The sequence below is a fragment of the Leucopleurus acutus genome, assembly GCF_964270905.1.
Source record: "Leucopleurus acutus genome assembly, chromosome: 7".
Classification (NCBI taxonomy): Eukaryota; Metazoa; Chordata; class Mammalia; order Artiodactyla; family Delphinidae; genus Leucopleurus; species Leucopleurus acutus.
In genome coordinates this window covers 8,658,379-8,683,398 of record NC_139150.1, presented here as the reverse complement: position 1 = coordinate 8,683,398, position 25,020 = coordinate 8,658,379, and the positions used below count along the sequence as shown (strand labels likewise).

Here is a 25,020-nt window from a genome sequence, read left to right as displayed (position 1 = left end):
GCACCCTTCGTGTTTGTACTGTGTGGGCTTCTGAGTGGAGCCTGAGAGTGGGGTGAGGGGCTCGTGCCTGGGAGGAGCCGGTTAAATGAGCTATGGCTTCTGCACATTGATGCCCCCAAATGGTCCATGTTCAGACAGCCTTTATTTGCACACGGCTTAGGTCAGATGTGGGACACTTGGCCATTAAGAAGGGAACGCTGTGTAGCTATTTGGGGTTAAGAAAGATCTCCTTATGCAGGAGCTCATTCTGCATGTTAGTAACTCTTCCTGTGGTTTGTGTGTGTGCCTCTTTGGGGGATGAAAGTCAGCCTCTGGAGGACCCAGACAGCCAGGGGCCAGTCTGGGCCATCTGGGTCGTGGAAGGAGTCCTCTGGGGTGGAAGGAGTCCCAGAGCCACCACCATCCCTTCTCCCTGGGTGGTCATGGCAGTGTGGCCAAGACAGGGGCTCTGCCTTGGCTGGGCAATGAGGGGTCTGCCCTGGGAGCTGGGGACATGTGTGGTGTCCCCGGACCGACAGCCTATTTTTTACAGAAGTACTTTTCCTCCAGACACTTAGAATTCAGTCCGTGTGTATTAGACAAATTATATATCTAACTGGAAAAATCTAACTGCATTTTAAATCCTTTTCTTATAACCGGCTGATATTTAAAAAGCCACTTTGGTAACTTCTGACTAGGTTTGTACCTGTATGCAATTGAGACAGTTAGGTTGATGTTTAAAAAAAAAATAAATACTGTTTAATAGGATTTTGCATGCCAAGATTGAGGCTGAATGTCAGAGCATAAAAATGGGTTTATATGTAATGGGGAGATTACAGACAGTCCCCTCTACCCCTGGCCCCCCTCTCACAGAGTGGTCCTGGCAACCCCTTCCTGCCTATAAATATTTGGGGTTGCCTCATTGGCATGTCAGCATGGGTGAGAAGAAGCCAGATGATTTTATGATCTATAAATGCAGGCACCAGACATGCTCCGAAATTCATTAGTGTTTGCTTGTCATTACAAATGGCCTGGGTTGTTTGCCTTCTGACTAGACGGGTGGACAGTCAGGGCCCAACTGCAGGGCGTGGAGGGCTCTGAAGTTCTGACTCTCTTGGGAAATGAAAGTTTAAAGCAAACTTTTAATTTATGGCTGGAGATTGTTCCCTTCTCTTGAGCGTAGGTCTTGAAAATTTGACTCTTTAGATGTAGATTGGCTTTTCCTTCAGTGGAAAATATGAGATTCTTGGATGAAAACTACTCATAAAATAAGTTGTGATCTCTTGTTTTTTTCCCTTTTTCCTCTTCTGCATTGTGGATAAACTTTTTGGAGAGGGCAAGCCTCTCAAAATGTTATGCCCAGACACCTCTGTGCGCGGCAGAATTTGCACGTCTCTCCCCAGCCCTGTCCCATTCCACAGAGCACAGCCCCACTCCTCGGCCACTTTTCCCTCCTCTTGGACCTGGGGCACTCAGGGCTCAGGTTGTGGCCAGCCCCTGCCTACCTGCCTACACCCCCAGGGTCCATTTCAGACCCCAGATGACCCCTTGAGGTGATTGTGAGGCTGTGGGAGGCTCTGAGCCTCTGCCCTCTGGTGTGGAGGCGGTCAGAGCAGCGCTGAGCCGTCTTGGCTGCTGGCTGCATATTTGCTGAAGTCAAGGTATAGTCAGCCCTTGGAGTCTGAGTGGCATCTGGAGGAAGGCTGATGTGCAAGGGGGCCAGTGTGTGGTCTCCGAGTGGAGCTGTGGAATTTTTTTTTTTTTTGCAGTACGCGGGCCACTCACTGTTGTGGCCTCTCCCGTTGCGGAGCACAGGCTCCGGACGCGCAGGCTCAGCGGCCATGGCTCACGGGCCCAGCCGCTCCGCGGCATGTGGGATCCTCCCGGACCGGGGCATGAACCCGTGTCCCCTGCATCGGCAGGCGGACTCTCAACCACTGCGCCACCAGAGAAGCCCGGAGCTGTGGATTTGAATGTAGTTAGAGGAGCCGTTCTTCTAAGCAGTCTTCTTGTGGCTTGGCTAGGCATTCCTGGGCCTGCTGGGGACGGCGGGTTCCATGCTTACCGTTCAGTCATTCGGCACATATTGACCTGAATGTATCACGTGTGAGGCTCCCTGCCTGGTTTTCAGGGGACTCGAGGGCGAATGCAGAATCCCTGGTCTAATGGGGAAAGTAAGAAATATATGTAAATAATGGCAAGGGCCACACTGAAGGGGACAGACTGAGCACTGTCCGGGAGTGGGGCCTATACTCGTAGCCGGGGTAGTGGACAGAGCGTCCTGGAGGGGGTCCTGTTTGTTCATGGCCTGGAGAGATCCGCGTGATTTGGCCACAAGATCAGAAGAAAGGGCATTCCAGGTTGAGGGAACAGCTTGAACCTGGTAAGGCAGTTGGGAAGGACGTGGCCATGTACAGGGACCAGTGAGCAGATTAGTTTGCTCAGAGCAAAGGAGAGGGGAAGGGTGCTGTACAAAATTAGATCAGAGAATAGGGTAGTCCCATTGTGGAGGACTTGAATGCCATGCCCGGGGCTCTTGGGACTTGGTTCTATAGGCAGAGCTGTGCTTCCTTCAAGAAGCAGAACAAGCAGCAGCCAAAGTTCGCACAGGCCCTACGGCCACAGCATGCCCCAGACCAAAACCATGATTCTTTCCCCAGAATCCTGCTGTGGTCCCCACCCCTGGGATGGCACCCCTGTCCGCCCGGTCAGGCCAGGAACATGGTGTCTTTCATTGGCGACTCCTCTCTCCCATGTTCTCTGCCCCTAGTCAGTCCCTGCCCCGTCTCCCCTCCTTCCCCCTCTCTCTGTCCCCAGGATCACCTCCAAGGTCAGGCTGCCCTCTGGACGCCTCCTCATCTTACATGCTCATCTCCATACTCACTTCTGCCCCGTCCTGCTCTGTCGCCCACCCTGTACTTCTTAAATCTCTGTCCACGTCACTGAGCTTCTTCAAGATTTCCACTGGTTTCCCCGGTGCCCATAGGATCTGTCCCGAGCCTGGAGGCCACGTGAGACCTGGTTTATTCCTTCCTGTCCAGCCCTCCCCACCCACTCTCTGCTCCCCCTGCTCTGGCTTCCTCACAGGCCCTCGGATCTACCCCCAGGCCTGCGCGCCGGCTGTTCTCTGCCTGCCGTGCCTGCCCTCTGTGCCGCTCCGGTCCCCGTGACCTGGCTCGCTCCCAGTCCCCTGCTCCTCAGCTGTGCCAGCCCTCCATTACTCCTTGGAAGTTGTCCTTAGGCACTTAGCAACACGTTCTTAATTAACGCCTGTCTTCTCCACTGGAAGGCAAGTGCCACGCTCACTGCTCGATCCCCCAAGCCTTGCACAGAGCCTGGCACGGGGAGGTGCTCGGGGAGACTAGCTGGCGTTACTGATGAGATGGGGCTGGAGACAGAGTTGAGGGGCGGCCGGGCCTGAGGTGGTGATCGGAGCCATGGCCTCACTCCCTCTCCTACAAAAGGTGGTGTCACACCTCAGAGGCTGTTGGCTCTGGTGGCTGAAAGGCTTCCTCACACTTTTAATTTCAACAAGTATCCCTGTATAGATCAAACATTTGAAAGGTGGTTTTTGTTTTAGCTTCTCAGGAGAGGAAACAGCTTTTCTGAAAGAGCCGTTCCTCCTGGCTGCTTGTGCACTGGCCTTCCCTGGTTGCCACCAGACAGTTCCAGTGTCAAACCCGAGTCACCCCTGTGATAGGTCCTGCTGCGGAGCCATTGCTGGAGTTTATCAGAGGTTTCACTTTGTTTCCAGAAATCCTGCTCTGTCCAGGGGCTTCACGTTGCTTGTTATCAAAAAGAAAATTACCAGGGGCTGGGGAGAAGACTCAGTGTGACACGTAGAATGAAACAACTATTTTGATGAATGAAGACTTACCCTGTGGCCCCTCCTGCAACTCTGCCTCGATCCAGATGAAGTCAGGCCTGGGAGCTGGGGTACGGTGGGGGTGGGGGAGGATGTCCTTAGGGCGGGGCAGCCTTGAGCCCCCGTGCAGCCTCCAGGCTCATTGTTTTCTACAACGCACCCCTACCGACCCCCCCCACCCCAACCCCAGTTCAGCCTTTTCTGAGTGAAATCTGTCCACTCCCAGGCCCCCTGTCTGGTTACCTTATCTCATACCTCAGTGTCCCCCTGGGACCTTTTTGTATTAAAAGCTCAGGCTCTGGTTTCTGCCATTTACTGCCTAGATGAACTTGTATAAATGACTTCGTCTCTGTGAGTCTCAGTTTTTCCATCTGTAAAATAGAATAGTAAAATCGACTTCATGGTCTGGCTTTGAAGCTTAAGCAAAATAAACTAGATGTAAGCACATTGCACAGTACCTAAAGTGTAGGAAACATGCAATACCTTGTGGTTCTCTTCCTTCCCTGACATTTTGTTCACTTTGTAACCCCTATAGTGCTATCCACTTTGCAGATACTCCATCAGTGTTATTCAAAATGTTGGTGAAAAATCATGGGAATAATGCTTGACCAGGCTGAAAGCACAGTGGTTAAGAGCTTAGGTTTTAGAGTCATACACACCTGGGTTTGAATCCCAGTTTTGTCACTTATTTGCTGTGTGACCTTGGGCAAGTGAATTATCCTCTCTGGATCTCAGTTTTACTTGTGTGTAAACGGCGGGGGGGGGGCAATAATAGCGCTTCCTGGTGAATGCCGTTGTTAAAAGATTAAGGGACGTTAATGTAAGAAAAGTATTTAGCCTAGTGCCTGGCATACAGTAAGTAAGCTGAGCTGCTGTTGTTATTGTTTTATTATCATCATTATTATTATTCTCAGCCTGGGAACAGGACTGATCTTGTCTAGAAGTACCCTCCTCACAGAGTGAGGAGGAGCCATGGGGCTGGTGGTCGGTTATCTCAGTGTGCTCCCACCGTGTTCTCTTCCTGTCTGGTGAGATTGGGGGCCACACAGTTTGGGTCTCGGCCTCCCTGGATGTGTCCCTGGTGTCAGGTGGCCAGTGCTGCCTCTTTGGCATCTGACCAGACAGTTGTGTCTGCTCCTGACATGCAGACCTTCAGAGGATGCTTCTGTTGGGGACGTGGAAAGCCTGTGGGACACTCTCCGGGTACTGCCGCTGCTCTCTCTCCTGCCCTGGACGGCGAGCTGCCCCCGTGGGGCCTCCACACCCTCCCTCCCGGTCCTGCTCCACCTGGGTGCGCCTCTCCGCTACCTGATCCCACCTGGATTTAACCCCGAACGCCTTTCTTCTCTCTTTTTTTCCCCTTTTCTTTCCTTCTTCCTTCCCTCCCCTTGCCTCCACTTTCATTCCCTTCCCTCTTTCTGTAACCTGGGCTGTGTTCTCTCTGTCTGCCCCCAGCCTGCCTCCCCCCAGCTGGTTCCCGTCTCCTGCCTCCCCGGACTGTCGTGTCCACCCCATCCCTGAGGACCGGCGCAGTGCCCTGAAGCCCCCTCCTCCTTCTTGACTATGTCTCTGAGATTCAGCCTCTCTACACCCCCTCAAAACACTTGCAAAGAAAACTGCTCAGTCATGGAGTCTCCAGGGATAGGGCTTACTTAATAGCGTTTTTCTATAAAGCTACACTTGTGACCTCTGCTTCCCGCAGGCTCATAGAATGGGAGAACTGGGAGGATCTTAAGGACCATCGAGGGCCACTGTATTTTACAGACAGGACACTGAGCCCCCCTAGTGGGAAGGACTGACCCAAACTCTCAGAGGGGGTTCAGGGCACAGCTGAGAGTAGAACCCAGGACTCCTTACTTAGGAAGACCCTGTGAAAACATGAAATTGCCAAAGTGGGCTGCACATGTCTTTATCTTTTTGTTGTTGTTGTTAAATTTATTCATTTTATTTATGTATTTTTGGCTGCGTTGGGTCTTTGTTACTGCACGCGGGCTTTCTCTAGCTGTGGCGAGCGGGGCCTACTCTTCATTGCAGTGTGCGGGCTTCTCTTTGCGGTGGCTTCTCTTGTTGCGGAGCACAGGCTCTAGGCGCGCGGGCTCAGTAGTTGTGGCTTGTGGGCTCTGGAGCACAGGCTCAATAGTTGTGGCACACAGGCTTAGTTGCTCTGCGGCATGTGGGATCTTGCTGGACTGGGGCTCAAACCTGTCTCCCTGCATTGGCAGGAGGATTCTTAACCACTGTGCTACCAGGGAAGTCCCTCTCCATCTTTTTTGAACGTATTTCATTCTGTCTGTAACCTGAGTTCCTATATAGCTGCAGCTGGATCTACCTCATCCATTAGAGACAAGCTCTACCTCCCTTTGGGGAAGCAGGGGAGTGGAGGTGGGGTCAGACCTTCAGTAACAGGGACATACAGAACCCATTACTTAAGGTCAGTCATGAGTAGGTTCTTTACCTGTTCTGTCTTCTTGCTTGTCCTGGGCTAACCTTCCTTTTTGGTTCTCAGCTGGCTGCCTTGGCTCCCCACCTCTCCCTGGCCCTGCTGATGGGGCCTCTCGACCTATCTTTGGTTCACCTGCCTGACCTCTCCTTTTCAGTAATTGTATTTTGTATTTCAGTGTCATTGTCCATTGGTTAGAGCTGTGTTGTCCAAGATGGCGGCCTCATCTAGCTACTGGACACTTGAAATGTGACTGGTCCAAACTGAGGTGTTCTGTAAGTGTGAAAAACAGACCAGATTTCAGACATAGTACAAAAAGAATGTAAGTTGTCTCATCGATAATTTTGTATATTTTGTATTGATTACAGGTTGAAAATATAATATTTGGGTATATTGAATAAAATAAATTATTAAAAATAATTTCACCTGTTTTTTTCTTTTTTTAATGCGGATACTAGAAAATTTAAAATATATGGCTTGCATTATATTTCTATTGCCCAGCACTGGGTTATAGGCCTTTCTCAACCAGGGATCCATGAGAGGATTAAGCCTAATGCCTGAAGGTCCATTGTGTGTACAAACGTCCCAGTCTTAGGAGAATTAAGACAGTCACTCTCAAGTCACTTTCTGTGTTCTATGGTTCAGATAAGGAACCTTGTTGAGAAAGGATGCACCACCTGTTGTATCTAACTTTAATTCAGATTCCTTTAGTGTTTCTCTTGTTATATAATGATGGCTGTTGGTTTGAGATAGATATTACTAAGCTTCTAAGAAGTTCTTTTTAAAATCCCAAACAAATGTTGCATTTTGCTAATTACTTTTTTCAGTATCTGAGAGGAACATAACACTTTCCTCTTCTTTGATTTATTGATGTACTGTTATTATGTTAATAGTTTTCATAATATTAGCTTATTCTTACTTTTTTTTTTTTTTTTTTTTTGCGGTATGCGGGCCTCTCACTGTTGTGGCCTCTCCCGCTGCGGAGCACAGGCTCCGGGCGCGCAGGCCCAGCGGCCATGGCTCACGGGCCTAGCCGCTCTGCGGCATGTGGGATCTTCCTAGACCGGGGCACGAACCCGTGTCCCCTGCATCGGCAGGCGGACTCTCAACCACTGCGCCACCAGGGAAGCCCTATTCTTACATTTTTTTAGACAAACCTGCTGGGCCATGTATGATGATTCTTTTTCCCACTTGTTCTGTATTTGTTAGGTGTTAGGGTTTGGGGCTTCTCTCCATTGCTTTCTGTGCTCTGGAATAAATTATTTAGGATAAGAATTAGGTGTTACTTAAACACTTAATTATGAGGTCTGACAGGACTCACTGGTAAAATCACGTGGCCCTGGAAATTTTGAGTTAACTTTTCAAGTTTCCGATGCAGTGTTTAGCATACTCACCAGACACAGAAAAGTTATGTTTGGACAAAAAATCGTAGGCAGTGCGAGGACTAGGTCAGAACCTGCCTCTCCCCGTTACTTCCAGAAATTTCATTTTGTGTTCCCGGCAGTGTTACAGACGAATGCAGTTTGCGAAGATCCAGATTAAGAAGGGTTGAATTGTGCTGAAAAAACGTGATTACCAAATTTAAATTGCAGTGGAAACAGTGAGCAGTAAACCAGATATTGTAGAAAACAAAAGGAGAATTAAAAGGCAGACTAAAATTTTCTCCTAGAACTCAGAGGAAAAACAAAAGGAGACGAATATGATGGATTGTTTCTAGATGTCAAGTGTGTATGGAGTGTGAAAGGAGGGTGGGGCAGACGTGAGAAAATGTCTGTAATGACGAGATAGTAAGGACAAAGCCACAGCTACAGTGTGAGTTCCATTGAGAGAGTGTGTGTGCGTATGCGTGTGTACCTCTGCGTACCTTTGTGCCTGGGAGTGGGGAAGGGCCTCCGTTCTGGAGACGGACCTGCTCTGAGGCCAAGGGGCCAGGCTCCTGAGACCTACAGACCCAGGTTGGAATCTTGGCTCTCACATTGACCACGTATGTGGGTTTGAGCAAATTGCTTAACTTCTCTAAGCTTGCATTTCTTCATCTGTAAAAGGGGGCAATTATAGTATCTATCTGATAGGGTTGCTGTGAGAATTCAGTGAGCAAAGGATGAATGTACATAAGACGATTGACATTGTGCTTGACACTTAGTAAGTGCTCAGTAAAGTTCGCTGTTGTTGTTATTGTCATTATTATTGACCGGATTGTAAATTCTATTTTCTCTGGGTGTTAGGCTAGTGGGTGATTTAAATTCTCTTCTGTGGGCTTTCTGTATTGTCTAGGTTTTCTGTACTGAGCATGTGCTAGGTCTCTGATCAAACAAACAAACAAAAAAATGTATTCTTTTTAAAAAGAGAACATCTGAATGATGTTATTTGGGAAAAAAATATCCCAAGAATACAGAGAAAGGGGATTGAGCGCAGTCCCCGGGGTGAGAGTGGGAAATGAACGTGAGGCCCTGTGGGCCTCGTGACCAGCCCGGGAATCCGGGTGGGCTGCACTGCGGGCCGCTCTCCGTTTTGCTCACAGGGCCCTTTCTCTGTCACGTGGACTGGAGGTTGTTCACAGGGTTGCACTTGGCCGCTGCCCTGCCTGGACAGCTGGTTCTAATTGTGCAGAGCTGCACAACACTAGGGCTGGAAAAGGAATGTTTGGGGAAGTTTGCATCATCTTCATGACCCTAAATCTGCATGTTTGCTAAACAGACGGTAGTTTGAGGACTTGATGAAACAGTAGTGACTGTAAACCAGCCGCTGTACAGAAATGAACAGACTGGAAGCTGAGAAAGTGGAGCTCCTCCTACTAGGTCAGGGGCCCCCACGCACCCCGACCCCGCAGAAGGCACCCATTTGTCCCCAGCGATTCTTTCCCCCTCTGTGGTTTGTCTCACCAGGGCTTCTGAGCCCTTATGGAGGCCCTCGTGTTCATTTCCCCCGGGGCCGGGCTCCTCCCTTCTCCACACACAGCCCCTAGCAGGTGTTTCTTTCAAATTACTAAAGTGAATTGCTCTCACGTGAGAAAATTATGTTGCCCGTGTATGAGGTTATAGTACAGGTTAGATTGTATGTAGCACAGCACAAGAGCACGGGGTGGGTTGGGTCCGATAAAACCTACCCAGCGCACAGCATGAGGCTTTTGGAGCTGCTTCTGCTCAGTTCCTCTGTAGCCTTCCAATCCCACTCAGAATAAACTCTAGTCCTTACCTGCCCTCGAGGCCTCCACCCCCTTCCTTCCTACCCCGTCTCCTCCCACCCGCCCCAGGCTCAAGCAGCTCCAGCCTCATTGCCCACCTTGTGCTGTCAGAGCTTCCAGGGTCTTCACACTCGCACTGCCTTCGGCCCGGAACCCTCTCCCTGGATCCTTGCAGAGCCTGCTGCCAACCTCGTTCGTGGTCTCCACTCCAGTCGGTTTATCAGCCAGGCGTCCTGAGGCATCTGCTCCAATATTCCAGTCCTTCATCCTGGTTAACATTTTTTTTAGAGGATTTATCATCATTTGACTTATCACAAATTTCTCATCTCTCTCCCCTCCTGTAGAACATAGAAAGCAAGAGCATGTTTGTTTGGTCCATTGCTATATTTCATAAAACATACTTTAACTCTGGTGTCGAATGTAGATGTGTTTTATAAATTGTCAATTACTGTTGTCTCTTCCTTTTCTCTTCCTCTTCCTTCTTCATCCTTTCTTCTCACCCTTTCCCCTCTTTCTCCTTCTTCTCCCAGGAAAGAGCTAAAGATGCCTCAGCCCACTGACAGTCACTCAGAAAGCTTGGATCTAGGAAATGTCTTTTTAGGTCTTCAACCTTCAGAAATAAAGCAGGAAAGTGCAGTTGCTTTTTGTTGTCTTGAGTTACAGTGATTTGTGTTCATGTCTGTCTCCCCCACCGGCCAGACACTGAGCTCCTCGAGGTCTCGTCTGACTGTCCTGGAGCCCCTTCAGCATGGGGGCTGGTGCTCAGCTGGGCCCCCCGCCCTCCGGTCTTCTTTCCCCTCTTCCCTGATCCCTCCGTTCTTCCTCTCCCTTCCTTTCTTTCTTCCATCCTTGCCTCCTTTTACCTTTCCTCCTTCCCTTTTCTTTTCCTTCCATTTTTCATCACAGCCAATTTTGTCCCAGTGAGGGTCTAAGGCAGCCTCCCCGGTTAGCTGCTCCCTCCTCTGTGATTCACTTGGGTAAAAGCCCTGACGTTTCCTGTGGGACAGGCCTGTTTCCTGAAGGTTCAGATGGTCATGATTTCACATGCTTACTCCATCAGAAGGTACAGAAGTGCCTAGTGGCCACCTGAAAACTATCTGCTATTTATGTTGACACATTTGCATTATAGATGTTGACCCTGACAGGTTATAAGCAGGTTATGAGTTTATAAAAATTTTGTATATTTGAGTGTTTACTCAACTGTTAAAATTTAATTTTAGAAGCTTTACAATGTGTAATATTATAACATATCACCTATTAAAATTTGTTTCAAAGTAATCTTTTCATGATATTCAAATAGTACAGAAGAGCTCATGAAGAAAGGCTTTGATCCCTTACTCCAGTCCCCTCCCCAGAGGATTTTTCTTCTACTGGTTATTTTTGGAACTTTATTTGGTGCGCTGAGACCTCGATTTCATCAGCTTTATATAGTGTCTCTTGACTGCTCACTTCCCATGCTTTTCCTCCCCTTCTCCACTTGCCACCTTCAGTCAGCGGTACTTTTACACTGTCAAGTTAATTAACATTCTGACATTTTGCAGTTACACCAAGTCCATCAGTTTTCCTTAGGTTGGCTCTAAAAGTTGCAAACCAACAAACAGCATTCATTTTTATGGCTATGTAAATGTGTAAGTGTCATTCAGTGTCAAGCTAGGTAGTGTGCCAGGGTTGTATTTCATTCTCTAAGGACCCTGGGCCATTCAAGAGAGAATATGCCTCACATCAAGGGCCCACAGATTCCCTTTTCTTTTAATCCATCAACTGCCTAACGTTGGGGAAAAAATAAAATATTTAAATGTATACAGCTATTAAAATATATATTTAAACATTTAAAATATATACTATTTTAAATGTATGTATACTATTAAAATACATATATAACATTTAAACATATACAAACAGGGCTTCCCTGGTGGCGCAGTGGTTGAGAGTCCGCCTGCCGATGCAGGGGACACGGGTTCGTGCCCCGGTCTGGGAAGATCCCACATGCCGCGGAGCAGCTGGGCCCGTGAGCCATGGCCGCTGAGCCTGCGCGTCCGCGTCCGGAGCCTGTGCTCCGCAACGGGAGAGGCCACAACAGTGAGAGGCCCGCGTACCGCAAAAAAAACCCAGCCAAACAAATAAACAAAAAAAACATATACAAACAGGAATTTCTTGATTTTTGTTATTCCTGGAGATTATAATTGCTTTTTTTCTATCATCATTTGCCCTCATCATGTCCTCAAAGTTTTTCAAGTTTGCTGTTATGTTTTTATTCCTATCATTTTTTTTTTTTTTTTTTTTTTTGTGGTACGTGGGCCTCTCACTGCTGTGGCCTCTGCCGTTGTGGAGCACAGGCTCCGGACGCGCAGGCTCAGCGGCCATGGCTCACGGGCCCAGCTGCTCCGCGGCATGTGGGATCTTCTCGGACCGGGGCACGAACCCGCGTCCCCTGCATCGGCAGACGGACTCTCAACCACTGCGCCACCAGGGAAGCCCTATTCCTATCATTTTTAATTGCATTAATTTTTTCCCAGAGACCCTCCTTCAGGCCTCTTTGTCTTAGTCCCACGTGAACTAGTTGTTCTTTAGTTCTTTTGCATGGCTGTTATTGCTGCGCTTCCCTTCACAGTCCTCGATGCTCGGACTGTTTTCTTTCCTTTTTTTTTTTTTTAGTCACACTTATTGAGGTTTAATTTTATCCAGTAAAATTCACGCTTTTAAAAAATTATTTATTTATTTATTTACTTTTGGCTGCATTGGGTCTTCGTTGCTGCGTGCGGGCTTTTCTCAGTTGCGTCCAGCGGAGGCTGCTCTTCTCTGCGGAGCGTGGGCTTCTCACTGTAGTGGCTTCTCCTATTGCGGAGCACGGGCTCTAGGTGTGCATGCTTCAGTAGTTGTGGCACATGGGCTCAGTAGTTGTGGCTTGCGGGCTCTAGAGTGCAGGCTCAGTAGCTGTGGCTCACGGGCTTAGTTGCTCCACGGCACGTGGGATCTTCCCCGACCAGGGCTCGAACCTGTGTCCCCTGCATTGGCAGGCGGACTCTCAACCACTGCACCACCAGGGAAGTCCCTTGGCATATCCTAATTGCTAGCATCACTCCTCTTGTGCTTTGGGACCATTATTAAGTATAAGGGTTGCTTGAACACAAGCACTGTGACACCACCACAATCAATCTAATAACAGCTGGCCACTTGTTGACTGACAGGCAGGATATGCTGGACAAAGGGATGGTTCACGTTCTGAGCTGGACAGAGCTGTAGGGCATGAGATCTCATCATGCTTTAGAATGGTGCATGATTTAAAAATGTATGAATTGTTTATTTCTGGAATTTTCCATTTAATATGTTCGGACCTCAGTTGACTGCAGGTAACTAAAACTGCAGAAAGCGAAACCGTGGATAAGGTAGGCAAGACTACTGTTCTCTCACGGAACCACCACGATCCAGGGCGAGAACTTGCCTAGCATCTCAGAACTTCCCTGTGCCCCTGGCAGCCAGTGATCTGGTTTCTGTCCCTATAGTTTTTACCTATCTCCAAATGTCATAAAAATGGAATCCTATAATATTTTTGTGTCTGGTTCCTTTTACTTAGCATAAAGCTTTTGACATTTATCTTTGCTGATGCCTGTGTCAGTAGTTCATTCCTTTTTATTGCCGAGTAGTGTTTGATTATATGGATGGATCACAATTTGTCCCTTCACCAATTGATGGAAACCTGGGTTTCCAGTTTGGGGAAATTGAGAATTTCCATATTGAGAACTGCCATAAACATGCACACAGTTTTTTGTGTGTACAAATGGAATGTTTGCTTTAGTGAGATTGCTGGGTCATTTCGTGAAGTGTATGCTTAACATTAAAAGAAACTGTGAAACTGCTCTCCCAAATGGCGCGACCATTTTGCATTCCCAGCTGTGAGGTATGAGAGCTCTGAAATGCCTTACTCCTTAGTCAGACCCCACTGCCAACCCCCAAACTGGCGCTGTCTCCCCCCACTGCCTCAGTGGGTCACCCACTCCCTGGGGTGCTTTTAAAACTCCTTTGACTAGTGTGTGACTGCCCCACCAGTTCTTCAGAAGATTGTTCCAGAGGGTAGGATGGGAGGGATGGGGAGAAACTTGGAGGTGGAAGGAAGGAAAAAAGGTTGCCATTGAGCAAGATGGTAATGTGGTGTGGTCCCTGAGGTCAGATTTAGTGACCTTCCCTTGACGTGGTGTATCTTCCATGTGGGCATGTTTTAGGAATGTGATTTGGAGGAGATTCCAATTAGAATTAAACACATGCGTGGAAGGGCCACATGTGGCTGCCTATGGCTCAGTGGCTTAGATCCTGTGGGGGTCTTCAGGGAGGACTTGTCCCACTCCCCAGGTCTCCTCTTCCAGGGCCTTACCTCATTGACCCCAGGCACAGTCAGGGTCAGGCCTTTCTCAGGCCACCTCAGGGCATCTGACTCCCAAAACCCTAAGCACAAAGCTGGTGGCCAGAGAAGCTTCGAGGGTGAGCCAAAACCAGTGTTGACTCTTGCTGTCACCTAGGAATGCTTGCAGATGGGGGTATTAAGACAGAGTTGTTTTTATCTTGGTTAGGGATTTTTTCCATGGACAGCCTTTGTAATAAACACCCTCCTTTGTCAGATTGAATGTCTAAATGAATCTCATGTCGTTAGGTGTTTTTACTTAAGGCAGCTGGTCAGACACCCTTTTGGCTGTGGGCGTGCTGATTTTGAGGTGCCTGTGGGAGGCCAAGGGAGGTGTGGCCAGGAGGTGGCTGAATATCCTGGTCTAGAGTCAGGAGAGAAACTTGGGCTGGACATGGGCATGTGGTGGAAGCCGTGGTGGTGTGTGTGATCTTCCAGGAAGGGATGCAGATGTAGAGAATATGGAAGACGACCCTGGTGGGGCTTGGGGGACATGTGTCAGAAAAGAACAAAGCAACTGGAAAATACACTGCGAATGGGGGGCCCGAGAGGCGTCAAGACAACCAAGAGAACACAGAGCTGAGGGGCAAGGACAGAGAACAGAAAATATGCAGAGAGGTTGCCTCACCAGAGAAGGAGGTGGCCAGGGAAGCGGGTTGAAACAGGGAGAACCGACAACCCTTTCAGGAGGCAGGGAGATCTAGAAAAGATGGCTTTTGTTATTACTATCGTGGTTATTGTTGTCACCACCATTATTATTATTAATGGGAGAGGCTTTTGCACATTAATATCCTAGCAAGGGGGCTTCCCTGGTGGCGCAGTGGTTGAGAGTCCGCCTGCCGATGCAGGGGACACGGGTTTGTGCTCGGGTCTGGGAAGATCCCACATGCCGCGGAGCGGCTTGGCCCGTGAGCCATGGCCGCTGAGCCTGCGTGTCCGGAGCCTGGCTTGTGCAACAGGAGAGGCCACAACAGTGAGAGGCCCGCGTACCGCAAAAAAAAAAAATCCTAGCAGGAAAGAAAGTGGAGAGGAAGAGGTTGAAGATACAGGGACCAGAGAGGGCATCAGAGCAAGGCCTCTGAGCAGGGAGGGGGAGGGAGCCAGGAGGAGAGCGGGTCCTGAGCGGACAGGACCTCTCTTCCACTAAAGCCTGAGGAAGGGAGAGAAGGCAGGTAAATTTGTTTATTTAGTGGCAGAAAGTTTCTCCCCGATGAACCCAGGGAACAGCCACATGATGGAGAAAAGGTCCCAGAAGAAGCTGGCAAGGACTGTACAGGCTCTTACTGCCCTTTCACATCCAGTGGACCTCAGCAGACAGCTCAGAGCCAAGGACAGCCTGGGCGAGATCAGGGCCCCAGCGCACCCCAGGGCAGCCACAGGGCTGGCTCTACAGCACGCAGGGCTACCAAGGCCTTACCAGCCTCAGCGCAGCCCCCTTGTCTCCCTTATAGAACCAGCCCCGTCTCCTCTGGTCAATTTTAACTTAATTACACTCAAATCTGTTCTGTAACATGGACCTTTTTTAGGTAATAGTGGCTGGAGGAGTGTTGTTCTATTACTTCACGTTTTCCAAACCCACTTCACACAGATGGCATCTCATATTCCTATAAGGCCAAACACAGAAGAGGAATACTGCCAAGGAGGCTGGGCTTGGGACGTGTTTTAGTGCAGTTAGAATGGCCTTATTTCTTTTGACATCTTGATAAATCTTTCTGCACTGGATTTGGGAGATTTCAACACTGAGGAATGCTCATGCCCTGTCCATTCAACAAATGAATCTGCTGTGAGCCAGGCCTGTGCCCTGCATGTCACCTCCTTTGTCAGGCTTTATCTCTCTTGGTCTCCGCCACAATTCTGTGGAGTTAGTCTCAGCATCCCTGTTTTCATCAGCGATGCAACTGATGCCAAGAGAGCGGTCACCCAGGAAATGAGTGACAGGGTTGGGATTCGGAGCAAGGAAAGGACCCTTTCCATTTTATCAAGAACCTCTCAAACATAGTGTTTTACTCTGTTGAAGTTTTCATTTTAAAGATTTTTTTTTTTGATGTGGACCATTTTTTGGAAAGTCTTTATAGAATTTGTTATAATGTTGCTTCTGTTTTGGTCTTTTGGCCGTGAGGCACATGAGATCTTAGCTGTATTGATGGGACCCGCACCCCCTGTGTTGGAAGGCGAAGTCTTAACTACTGGACCACCAAGGAAGTCCCAAAGTTTTAATTTTAAATGTGACATGTATTCCAGTGCAAAAGGGTCCTTAGGGAATTGTCAAACGCCAAGAACTGTACATACAGTTTTTAAATCAGGGTCTTAGAAATATTCAAATCAAACAAATTTGGGGCAGATGTATTAAGTACCTGCTTTGGTTCTTGCCTGAATGACATCAGCAGAATGAAAGAGAAATAATAATCGATTTTGTTAATAATTCAAGACAGCGACAAGAGTGTGTGTGGAAGAAAGAAGGGAGTGTTTGGATTTAAGGCCGTGTCTGACAGCAGCGTGACCCTGGAAAGAGGAGGGTGGGTAATAACATTTATCAAGTGATTGTTACATGCCAGGTGCTCTGTGTGAGCTTTAATCTTACCTGTTCTAATGAGCTTCGTGGGTAAATATATTATCAGACCCATTTAAGGTGAGAAAATTGAGGTTCTGAGAAGATACACATCACGCAGCTAGTGTGTGGAGGGTGGGCTCTGACCTGGCTCGGTCTGTAAGGTCCACACTGCTCCCTTTGAGGATGCCTTCCTAAGTTACTTACAGTGTGGAAATAGACCCAAACTCTGAATTAAATGAACCCTTACACACGTGTACCGTCCCTGCCCCCCACACTTACGGATGTGTGTATAACTTCTGCTGTTTATTAAAGAATTCAGGGAAAAACAAAGGGAGCAGCAACTACCAGCCAGAAACTGGGCAACAACCATGTCCCAGTCCTTGAACATCAGTTTTAGAAATTCTCTTTTATATCCGATTATAACACATACATTTCCAGGGCTGGCTTTGGAATCCGTAGGGCAGAGAGGCTCTTGTCCTCACAGTTACCTTTCGAAAGGGCAGTAATATACATTTGCCGACTGCATATGTTCTAAAGGTGGGGTGGAGTAGGAGTCAATGGAACTGACTTTGTAGGTCAAATATACGCTAGAAAAGAAACTCAGATACACACATCGAGGAGAATCATGGTAAACAGGCAAACTCTACAGCTCAAAGAGATTCACGTCTACTTGTGAAAAGAAGTGGAGCCAGAGCGTTCATTCAAGGTGATGACTATAGGACTCAGCCCTCTTCTGTATTAAAACGGATGTGGTGAGAATTACATGAGATAACAAGTGAGGCTCCCTGTCCGGTACCGACACAATGGGGGATTCTTGGTAAATGGTAGCATTAGTTAATATCATTGTCATTACCATGACTTGGGGTCTAAATTGTGAGGGTGAGAAGGACTTGGCAGGGTCAAGGATGTCTGCTGTATTTTTTCATATGGGTGACTGGGAGGACAATGGTGCCATTTATAGAAGTGAGGCCTCCAGGAAGAGGAGCTGTGTTTCTTAGCTTCTGGCTGGTTCCCAAGCGTTCTCAAGTCCAGGTCATTCACCTTGAATCCGGAGCTGCCCATTGCCTGCAGCCGGCTTCCCACAGGCGCGTGCCGGTGACTTCAGTTGGGTCCTGAGATGCATTTGAAGGGCACGGCACTTCAGGCCTAACTGCTCAGTTTGTCTTTGGCCATTCCCACAGCACCCCCTGACTTCCTGGTAGACCCCTGATCTGTGTCTGTTGCGGCTGGTAGGCAGCCGACCCTCACTAAAGCCCTTATAAAAGTTCCAGGTGTGGGGCAAAAAATAATGTCATTAATAATACAGAGGCTGGATATGAGTTAGAAGGAAGCCTTGTAACTGAGGGGTAGAGAACTTTCCTTCCCTGCATTCTCTCTGCCAGGGGTCGCCAAGGCACAAGCTGGCAAAGCTGGGCATTTAGTTAATGGCTTTTCCTTCATCCTTTTATCTACTTCCCCCAGGTAATCTCATTAGATTGCTCCCATTTCCTCCCTTGGAGAGGAACCAGCCTCACTGTTAGGTAACATTTAGGTCATTTGACTCTTCAAATTATAATGCTAAATCTGCTAGAAAAGAAGAGACTACGCTCCTGAAGAAGATATTAAGGCAACCTGTCTTTCTGCCCCCTTTTGTTTATATGAGAGATGGCGGTGGGGGGGGGGCAACTTCAGGAAAGAATCTGAGGTCATTCCAGAAGCTTCTGTGATCACAGTGGGCTTGGCCCAGGACGTCCCCTGGTTCCAGGAATGGAGGGTGTCACTTGGTCAATGAAATCTGAGCATCTTCAGCCAGATTTTAATTTTAAGGTAGCCCTGGGGTATGATCCTGCTCAATATAGCATTATACCCTCTCGCAGACAATTTGCATTAAGAAAGGGCTTCTGGTCCCGGGGAGCTGGCAGAGTGGCAGTGGCGGGGTTGAGAATAGTTTGGCACAGCAGTCCTGGGAGATGTGGCCGGGGTTATGGAGAAAAGTATCCTGCTTCTCACCCTCACCTCTGGGGGTCCCAGGATACACCTCCACCTAGAGACCCAGCCCTCTTCTCCAGAGGAGGAGGAGAATCTCTCCCACCCTGGGAGGACATAGATGGCCAGTGCTTCAGTCCTTCCCCATCTCTGTGTCCACATTCCAGTTAGATGCCCTGCTGTATTTGCATCCCCATTGGAATCACTGTTGAAATTGACTTTGTGCTTCCCAGGAACTAGCCAGCTGTGGATGGAGTAAGAAGGAGAAACATAGTCTCGCTCCCAACGTCGTGGCCTTTACCCGGAGGTTTAACCAGGTAAGAATGCCGCTTGCATGTGCCTGTGCAGATAGCGCTCTGTTGTCCCCCATGGGCTGGGAGCCCCTCCAGGCTTCAGTCTCAGGCACCTGGGCCCAGGTCCAAACCCCTCTTCCTAAGCCCCCACTTCATCTGTGCTTTTTCACACAGCGGGGGGAATTGAACACCTCTTTTCTGTGTTTAAATAATTTCGGTGGCTTCCAATTCCACTTAAGCTAGGGTTTGGGCACCTTAATGTGCCCTACAAGGTCCTGCGTGGTGGGTCTGGCTTCTGTCCACCTCTCCAGCCTCATCTCTTGTCTGTCCCCCCACTCTGTGGGCTTCGGCCATCCTGGCCTCCCGCCTCTTTCCTGCTGCATCACATCTTGGTCTCATCAGGGCCCCATTCGTGCTGTCCTCCCTGTTCGGCTCCCAACCAGATCTCAGTGGGAATGTCACTCTCTCTAGGAGCCTCCCATGAATCTCAGCCTGTATAAGGTCTCCCTGTCATATGTCTCCTCAGTGCACTGTACTTCTCCATGTGGTCCTTTCCCCATCTGTCCTCATTCTGTGTAACTCTTTAGTCTCCATCTTCCTTGGCCATCTGTGGGCTTCACGAGGGCAGGAACCATGTCTATCTTGTTCATCACTGTGTCCCCCACCACCTTGCCCTATGTCAGGCTTATAATAGACCTTCAGTAAATATATGTAGAATGAATGAATGAGGTACTCAGGAAACACTTCTTGAATTGAATTTCTTTGAATTTCTGATGGCCTGGTCACTGGCCGCATGCATGCTACTACAAACCGACTTGGTCCAATCAGAACCTTTGCTCCAGGTAGGAAGCGCTGCATCCCCACCTAAAGGAATGATATCAGGGACTTGGACCAAGTAAGTGGGGTAGGCTTCTGACTGCTCAGACAGACCTGCCAGAACATGATCTTCAGTAGAAAGTACCCTGCAAGACCCCTTTGAACAAACCAAAGCTCCAAATGGGGCTGTTGACAGCTTTTCCTCTTTCTTCTTGCTTTTCTTTTTTTTTTTTTTTTTTGCGGTATGCAGGCCTCTCACTGCTGTGGCCTCTGCCGTTGTGGAGCACAGGCCCCGGACACGCAGGCCCAGCGGCCATGGCTCACGGGCCCAGCCGCTCCACGGCATGTGGGATCCTCCCGGACCGGGGCACAAACCCGCGTCCCCTGCATCGGCAGGCGGACTCTCAACCACTGCGCCACCAGGGAAGCCCTCTTCTTGCTTTTCTGGTTTCAGATGAGGACAGTGGCCTCGAGGTTGCACAGTGTACGTGACTGGGGCTCTGGGTGTTGGGCCTGGGTTCCCTTTGGGCCTTCCCTCCAGCTGGGCCGTCCCGCTGGGAAATGCCGGGTCCTGCGCATTGCCGTTACTCAGCTCTCTCCAGGCTTCTGCAGCCCTGGCTGGTTACCGCTCCAAGCATAGTGAGAGACTCAGAGAGGCGCCAGCTTGTGTTCTGATGATCAAGGCCAGAGTTCACATTATTGTTGTTTTCTGAGATACAACAGGAACTAAGGAAGGCCTAGCCACATCTGTGGTAGGGACTGTACACCCTTTGTTTTGAAAAGAGAAATACTGAAGCCTTCTTTTTTTTCTTCTTTATTTTCGAAATCTTTTCCTTTTCAACTGAGCTTAGTCTTTAAAAAAAACCAGATGTGTACACAGTATCAGGGGATTCATAGTTTCCTTAGCAAAACTATTTGGCTGGGAGCCAGCTCAGTCCCACCTCTGATCAGCTACAGAGCTCCCGGAGGAGGGCCACTGGCGGCTCTGATGTAATCTGCTTTGCACGTGGAGGCCAGGTCAGCTTGGCAAAGGGCAGTGCAGCTTGTTCTGTGAACAATTGTATTGTGTCCAGCTCAGACCAAGTGGGTGAAATGAGCCAGAAGTAAAGCTGCATTCTCACAGAATGCTCTGAGAAATGGTCTCCCTGCTGGCCTGTGAGCCACTTAGAGAGCAGTTCCTGGACACAGCCCTGGTAGCTCTGGTTTGAAAACTGGCCAGTGGCCAGTCCATCAGCCGCTGGGGCTGCTTTCCGTGAGATGAACTGATTGGCGTCTCTTCCTGGCAGACTTTCATGTGTGACAGCAAAGCTGCTCATCAGACTCCAGATAAAGGCGAGCAGGTCCCTTACCTTTCTGAGCCTGTTTCCTTTATCTGTGAATGAGAATGATAATAGTACTCACTGTGCACAGTTGTTACGAAAATGAAATGAAATGATATAGGTAGAGCTCTTAGCGCCGTGTCTGTATGTAGTAGGCATCCAAACATTTTTTCGGGAAGAAAGGGAAGATTAGTTGATTGGAAGGAGGTTGCGAGGGAATCTGAGGCTCCCTGTGGCCAAACCAAAAATCCAGCAGCCAAGTGTTCTGGTTGGCCTCTGAGGACGTGCCTGCTTCTCCATGGGACCTGAGTCCCTTGGGATTTGTTTATAGAGTGGCTGAGATGGAAGAGCTTGGCCAGGTTCCCTAAGGGTCTGTTATGGGCCAGGCTTGTGTCTTGGCCCCAGGGAGTTCACCATAAAGCCAGAAGTTCTCAGTCTTTTTCCGATCACGGGTTCTTTTGAGAATCTGCCAATATCACATATGAACCTGCCCTCAGATAAATACATAGATATATGCATTTCCATTTAATCTGAGTGGGTTTGCTGCCTCCCCTGCCCACTGCCCCCCAAAGTCTGTACATGAACACTTTAGAGGTCTGTGGACAGCAGGCTGAGGAACTGTGGTCGCATGGAATCAAACAGGCCTGAGTTTGCACCTTAGTTCTACAACTTGTTGCCTGTATGATCTTGGGTTGTCTTTCAGCCTCTGACCTTCCTCATTTATAAAATAGGAAGAATCGTTTCAAGTGATTTTTGAAGATTAAATGAGAATCATGGATGTAAAGGGTTTAGCTCAGCACTTGACATATAGTAAACAAGTAATATTAGCCTTAAAAAGGGTGGTAGTGTAGTGGGAGCTACAAGCTGAAAGGAAGGTTAGCCTTGGGCCTAAGTGCTGGCGGTGGGGCTGAGATTGTGTCCTGAAGATGAAGAATTAGGAAGAGACAGAGAGGGAATTCGGATGACTTGGTTCCAGTCCAGGCTCTGCTGCTAACCTGTTCTGAGGCCTTAGGCAAGTCCAAGTCTAGGTCTCAGGACCCTTATGTATTAGCAGAGATTGGACCAGGCAAAGGTTCCCAACACTTTGCCCTGGAGGACTGCTTTAACGTTTCTCATGGACCCATATATATATATACATATATATATATATATATATATATATATACACACACATACACGTACATAGTTCTTAATGACTGAAACCCCAGCTCAAACTCACCTTACTGGCTTATGTAACAATGTCCAGGGAGAGACTAGACTTCACGTATTGCTTGGATGGCGCTGCTCTCTCCACCTGGAGGTCCCTGGAGACGTTCAGGGAGGTGGTTTCTCTGTGCTGGCTCCCCTCAGGCGGCCCCCTCCTCTGCGGTTCCAAGATGGCTGCCAACAGCTCATTGTGAGGGCAACCCCTGCAGAAAAGACCTTCCTCTTCTTCAGTAGCTCCATTTGATGTCCTGGAACAGAGACTCTGGGGTTGATGGCCCTGGCTTGAGCCCCATCCTGCGCTTCGTGATCTCATCACCCTGACCAGGAAACAGGAGGCTCTGGCTGGCCAGGTCTCAGAAACAGGCCTTCCCGTGGAGGTAGGGTAGGGGGCCAAGGCCGCAGGGACTGAGATGGGAGGACTGGCAGTTCCTCAGGGAAAGTTGGTGCTCGGACAGGAAGAGGCTGAGGGATGGCCAGAACCGCCCGCAGACCCTCTTCCCTCTTGCACTCTTCCATCCAGCTCTCAGCTTTCTCCCCTGATCAATCTGCTGATACCCCATGCATGCATCATTAGCCTAGTCACCGAATATTCCTGATCCCTCTTGGCTTTAATCGAGACTATTTAAAAAACAGTTATTGAGCACTTAGGCTCAACTTACTGAGTTAGATACTGTGCTAAGCATTTAACCTGCGTCATCTAATTCTGTTTTCACAAAACCCACTGAGGCCGATATTTTAAACCCATTTTATGGATGAGGAAGCTGAGGTTCTGGAAAGTGAAGTAACTTGCCCAAAGCCACATAGCTGGTGAGTTTCCTTACTTAGGGGCCCCCCCATTTTTCTGAACATGACTCCAGTAGAATCCCCTGTTCTTCCAGACTTCATTTATCACAGGGCTGGGAGGCAGTGTTAGCATTTTCCCTTCCAAATGCTACCTCCAGACAATTATTCTTTCCTCGTTGTATAAACCCTCTTTCATTTGAGGCTCATTACTTCTGGTTATATTCATTTATTCATTTATTTATTTAATAAATGCACATGGTACTGGGCTCTGTGCTAGGTTCAGGGGGTCAGCAGTAAACTGGATGTAGCCCTTGCCATCATTAGCTCATAGTCTGGTGGGGGAGACAGACGTGATGGAGGGGATTACAATCCAGGGGAATCAGTGCTAGGGTGGGAAAACCAGAGGAGAGGTGTGGGCAGTAGGAAGGGAGGCCAGGAGACTGGATTGGAGTCTGTCCCATTAATCTAGGTGAACGACAGAGATGTAGAGTGGCCGGGCTCAAGAGAATATTAAGAGACCAAATGATAGCACTGGGTGATTGATTGGATTTGGAGGGAGATGCCAGGGAGGCGCAAAGGAGGCCCCGCTTTGGTCCTTGGCAGCGGCACTCTTTGAGGTGGTGAGTGCAGAGGAGGAGGAGCAGTTGTGAGAGGGGAGATGACGGAGAGGAGAGAGGTCTGGGCGTGTGAGCTCAACCATGCAGCAGGTAATTGGGTATTTGCCTCTGGGAGTCAGGGGAAAGATCCAGCTTGAAGATGCAGATATTGCAGTCACCTGCATTCGAAGCCGCAGGAGTAGATGAGATTGCCCAGGGAGCAACAGAGGCCCACGTGAGAGCCTTAGGGCTTATGGGAAGGGCAGAGGAGAAGGGGCTGAGAAAGAGCAGCCTGGGCACGAGAAGAACACCCAGAAAGGCTGGTGTCTTGGAAATCAGTGTCTCAAGGATAACGGGATGCTACAGAATGGGTCATTTAAAAGGACTAAAAAAAGAGTCTTTTATGTTTAGCAGCACGGCGGTGCTAGGCTCAGCAGGAGCTGTTTTGCGGGGGTGTGAAATGGAAGCTGGGCTGTAGCAGCTTGAGCGGTAGATGTGAGGAAATGGAGAGAGCAGGTGTAGGCGATGCTTGAACAGTGGCTCTAAGGAGAAAGATGAGAAGAAGCGGGTAGCTGGAGGGGTTGAAGACGTTCAGGGAGGTGTTAATATTCCTCTTTTCTTTTCAGCAGAAAGAGCCTTGGGGGTGTACATATTTTGAATGGAAAGAGCCAGTACACCGGGAAAAATTAAAGATGAGGAGAGAGAGGGAATACATAATGAAGTGAAGTCCCAGCGAAGGTGGGAGAGGCCGAGGCCTGGGACCTCTTCATCGTAAAAGGCGAGTCTGCAGAAAGGAAAGATACAGACACAGGTCTGCTTGCAGGTGTGGTGCAAGAAGGTTCACGGCTCCTCTTTCCTCAGTGAAACAGGAGGTGAAGGCAGGGAAGCAGGAGGAAAGCTTGAGGGGTTTGGGGGGAGCTTGAAAAAACCACTCCAGGGGAAAGAGAAGGTTGACTATGGAAATATAGGAAGACTTGTGGGCAGAGCCGCTGGAAATAGAGGTTGTGGCTTTTAAAGTAGCCCCAGGGCATGAGGGTAGCTGGTTTTCTCTAGTTGCACTTTGCAGCCTAAAGAGAGGGGCACAGGAAGGCAAGTGGTTGGATCCATCCATGATGAGCAAAGCAGATTTTTTGAAGGACCATGGGGCAAGGGACCTAAAAGTACTGGCTAAGAAGGGGCTGAAGTGACAAATGATAGGGGATCCATCTGCTCAAGAGGAAAAGGGCCACCAAGGACTCCAAGGCGTGGTGAGAGGGAAGGATGGGCACAGCAGTGGGGCTGGGGTCAAGGAGCAGGTGAGGATTAGAAGGTTAAAGGTTGTGGCCCGAGACTGGAACTTCAGGTTTCTGATGCAGCGCAGTCCTGGGTAATTTGGAGAAGGGGGTGACTGGAGTGATAGGTGTGTAACAGTTGCTGAAGTGACCATGGTCGTTCACAGTGATGTTGATGTTACCCAAGGAATAAGGCAGGGTTTGCTATGGAGAGGAAGGCAGGGACTCATATATATGTAGCCTTTTCTGACTGTCTTTTCACTTAGCCATATGCATTTAAGATTCATCCATGTCTTTATATGGCTTGATGGCTTTTTTATGAGTACTGCTCATTGTATGGATTTACTAGTCTATCC

At 48.9% G+C, this 25,020-nt stretch overlaps 1 protein-coding gene across 1 annotated transcript in view; it reads left to right on the top strand.

Annotated features, from left to right (window-relative positions):
• The window catches only part of RALGPS1 (Ral GEF with PH domain and SH3 binding motif 1), a gene marked incomplete at its 3' end in the record, with an annotated part of 264,029 nt that overhangs the window by 60,601 nt on the left and 178,408 nt on the right, over positions 1 to 25,020 (top strand). Inside the window, exon 5 of the mRNA XM_082842036.1 lies at positions 18,614 to 18,697. Coding sequence (XP_082698162.1) covers positions 18,614 to 18,697 — 84 coding nt within the window. The remainder of the gene's footprint in view (positions 1 to 18,613; positions 18,698 to 25,020) is intronic.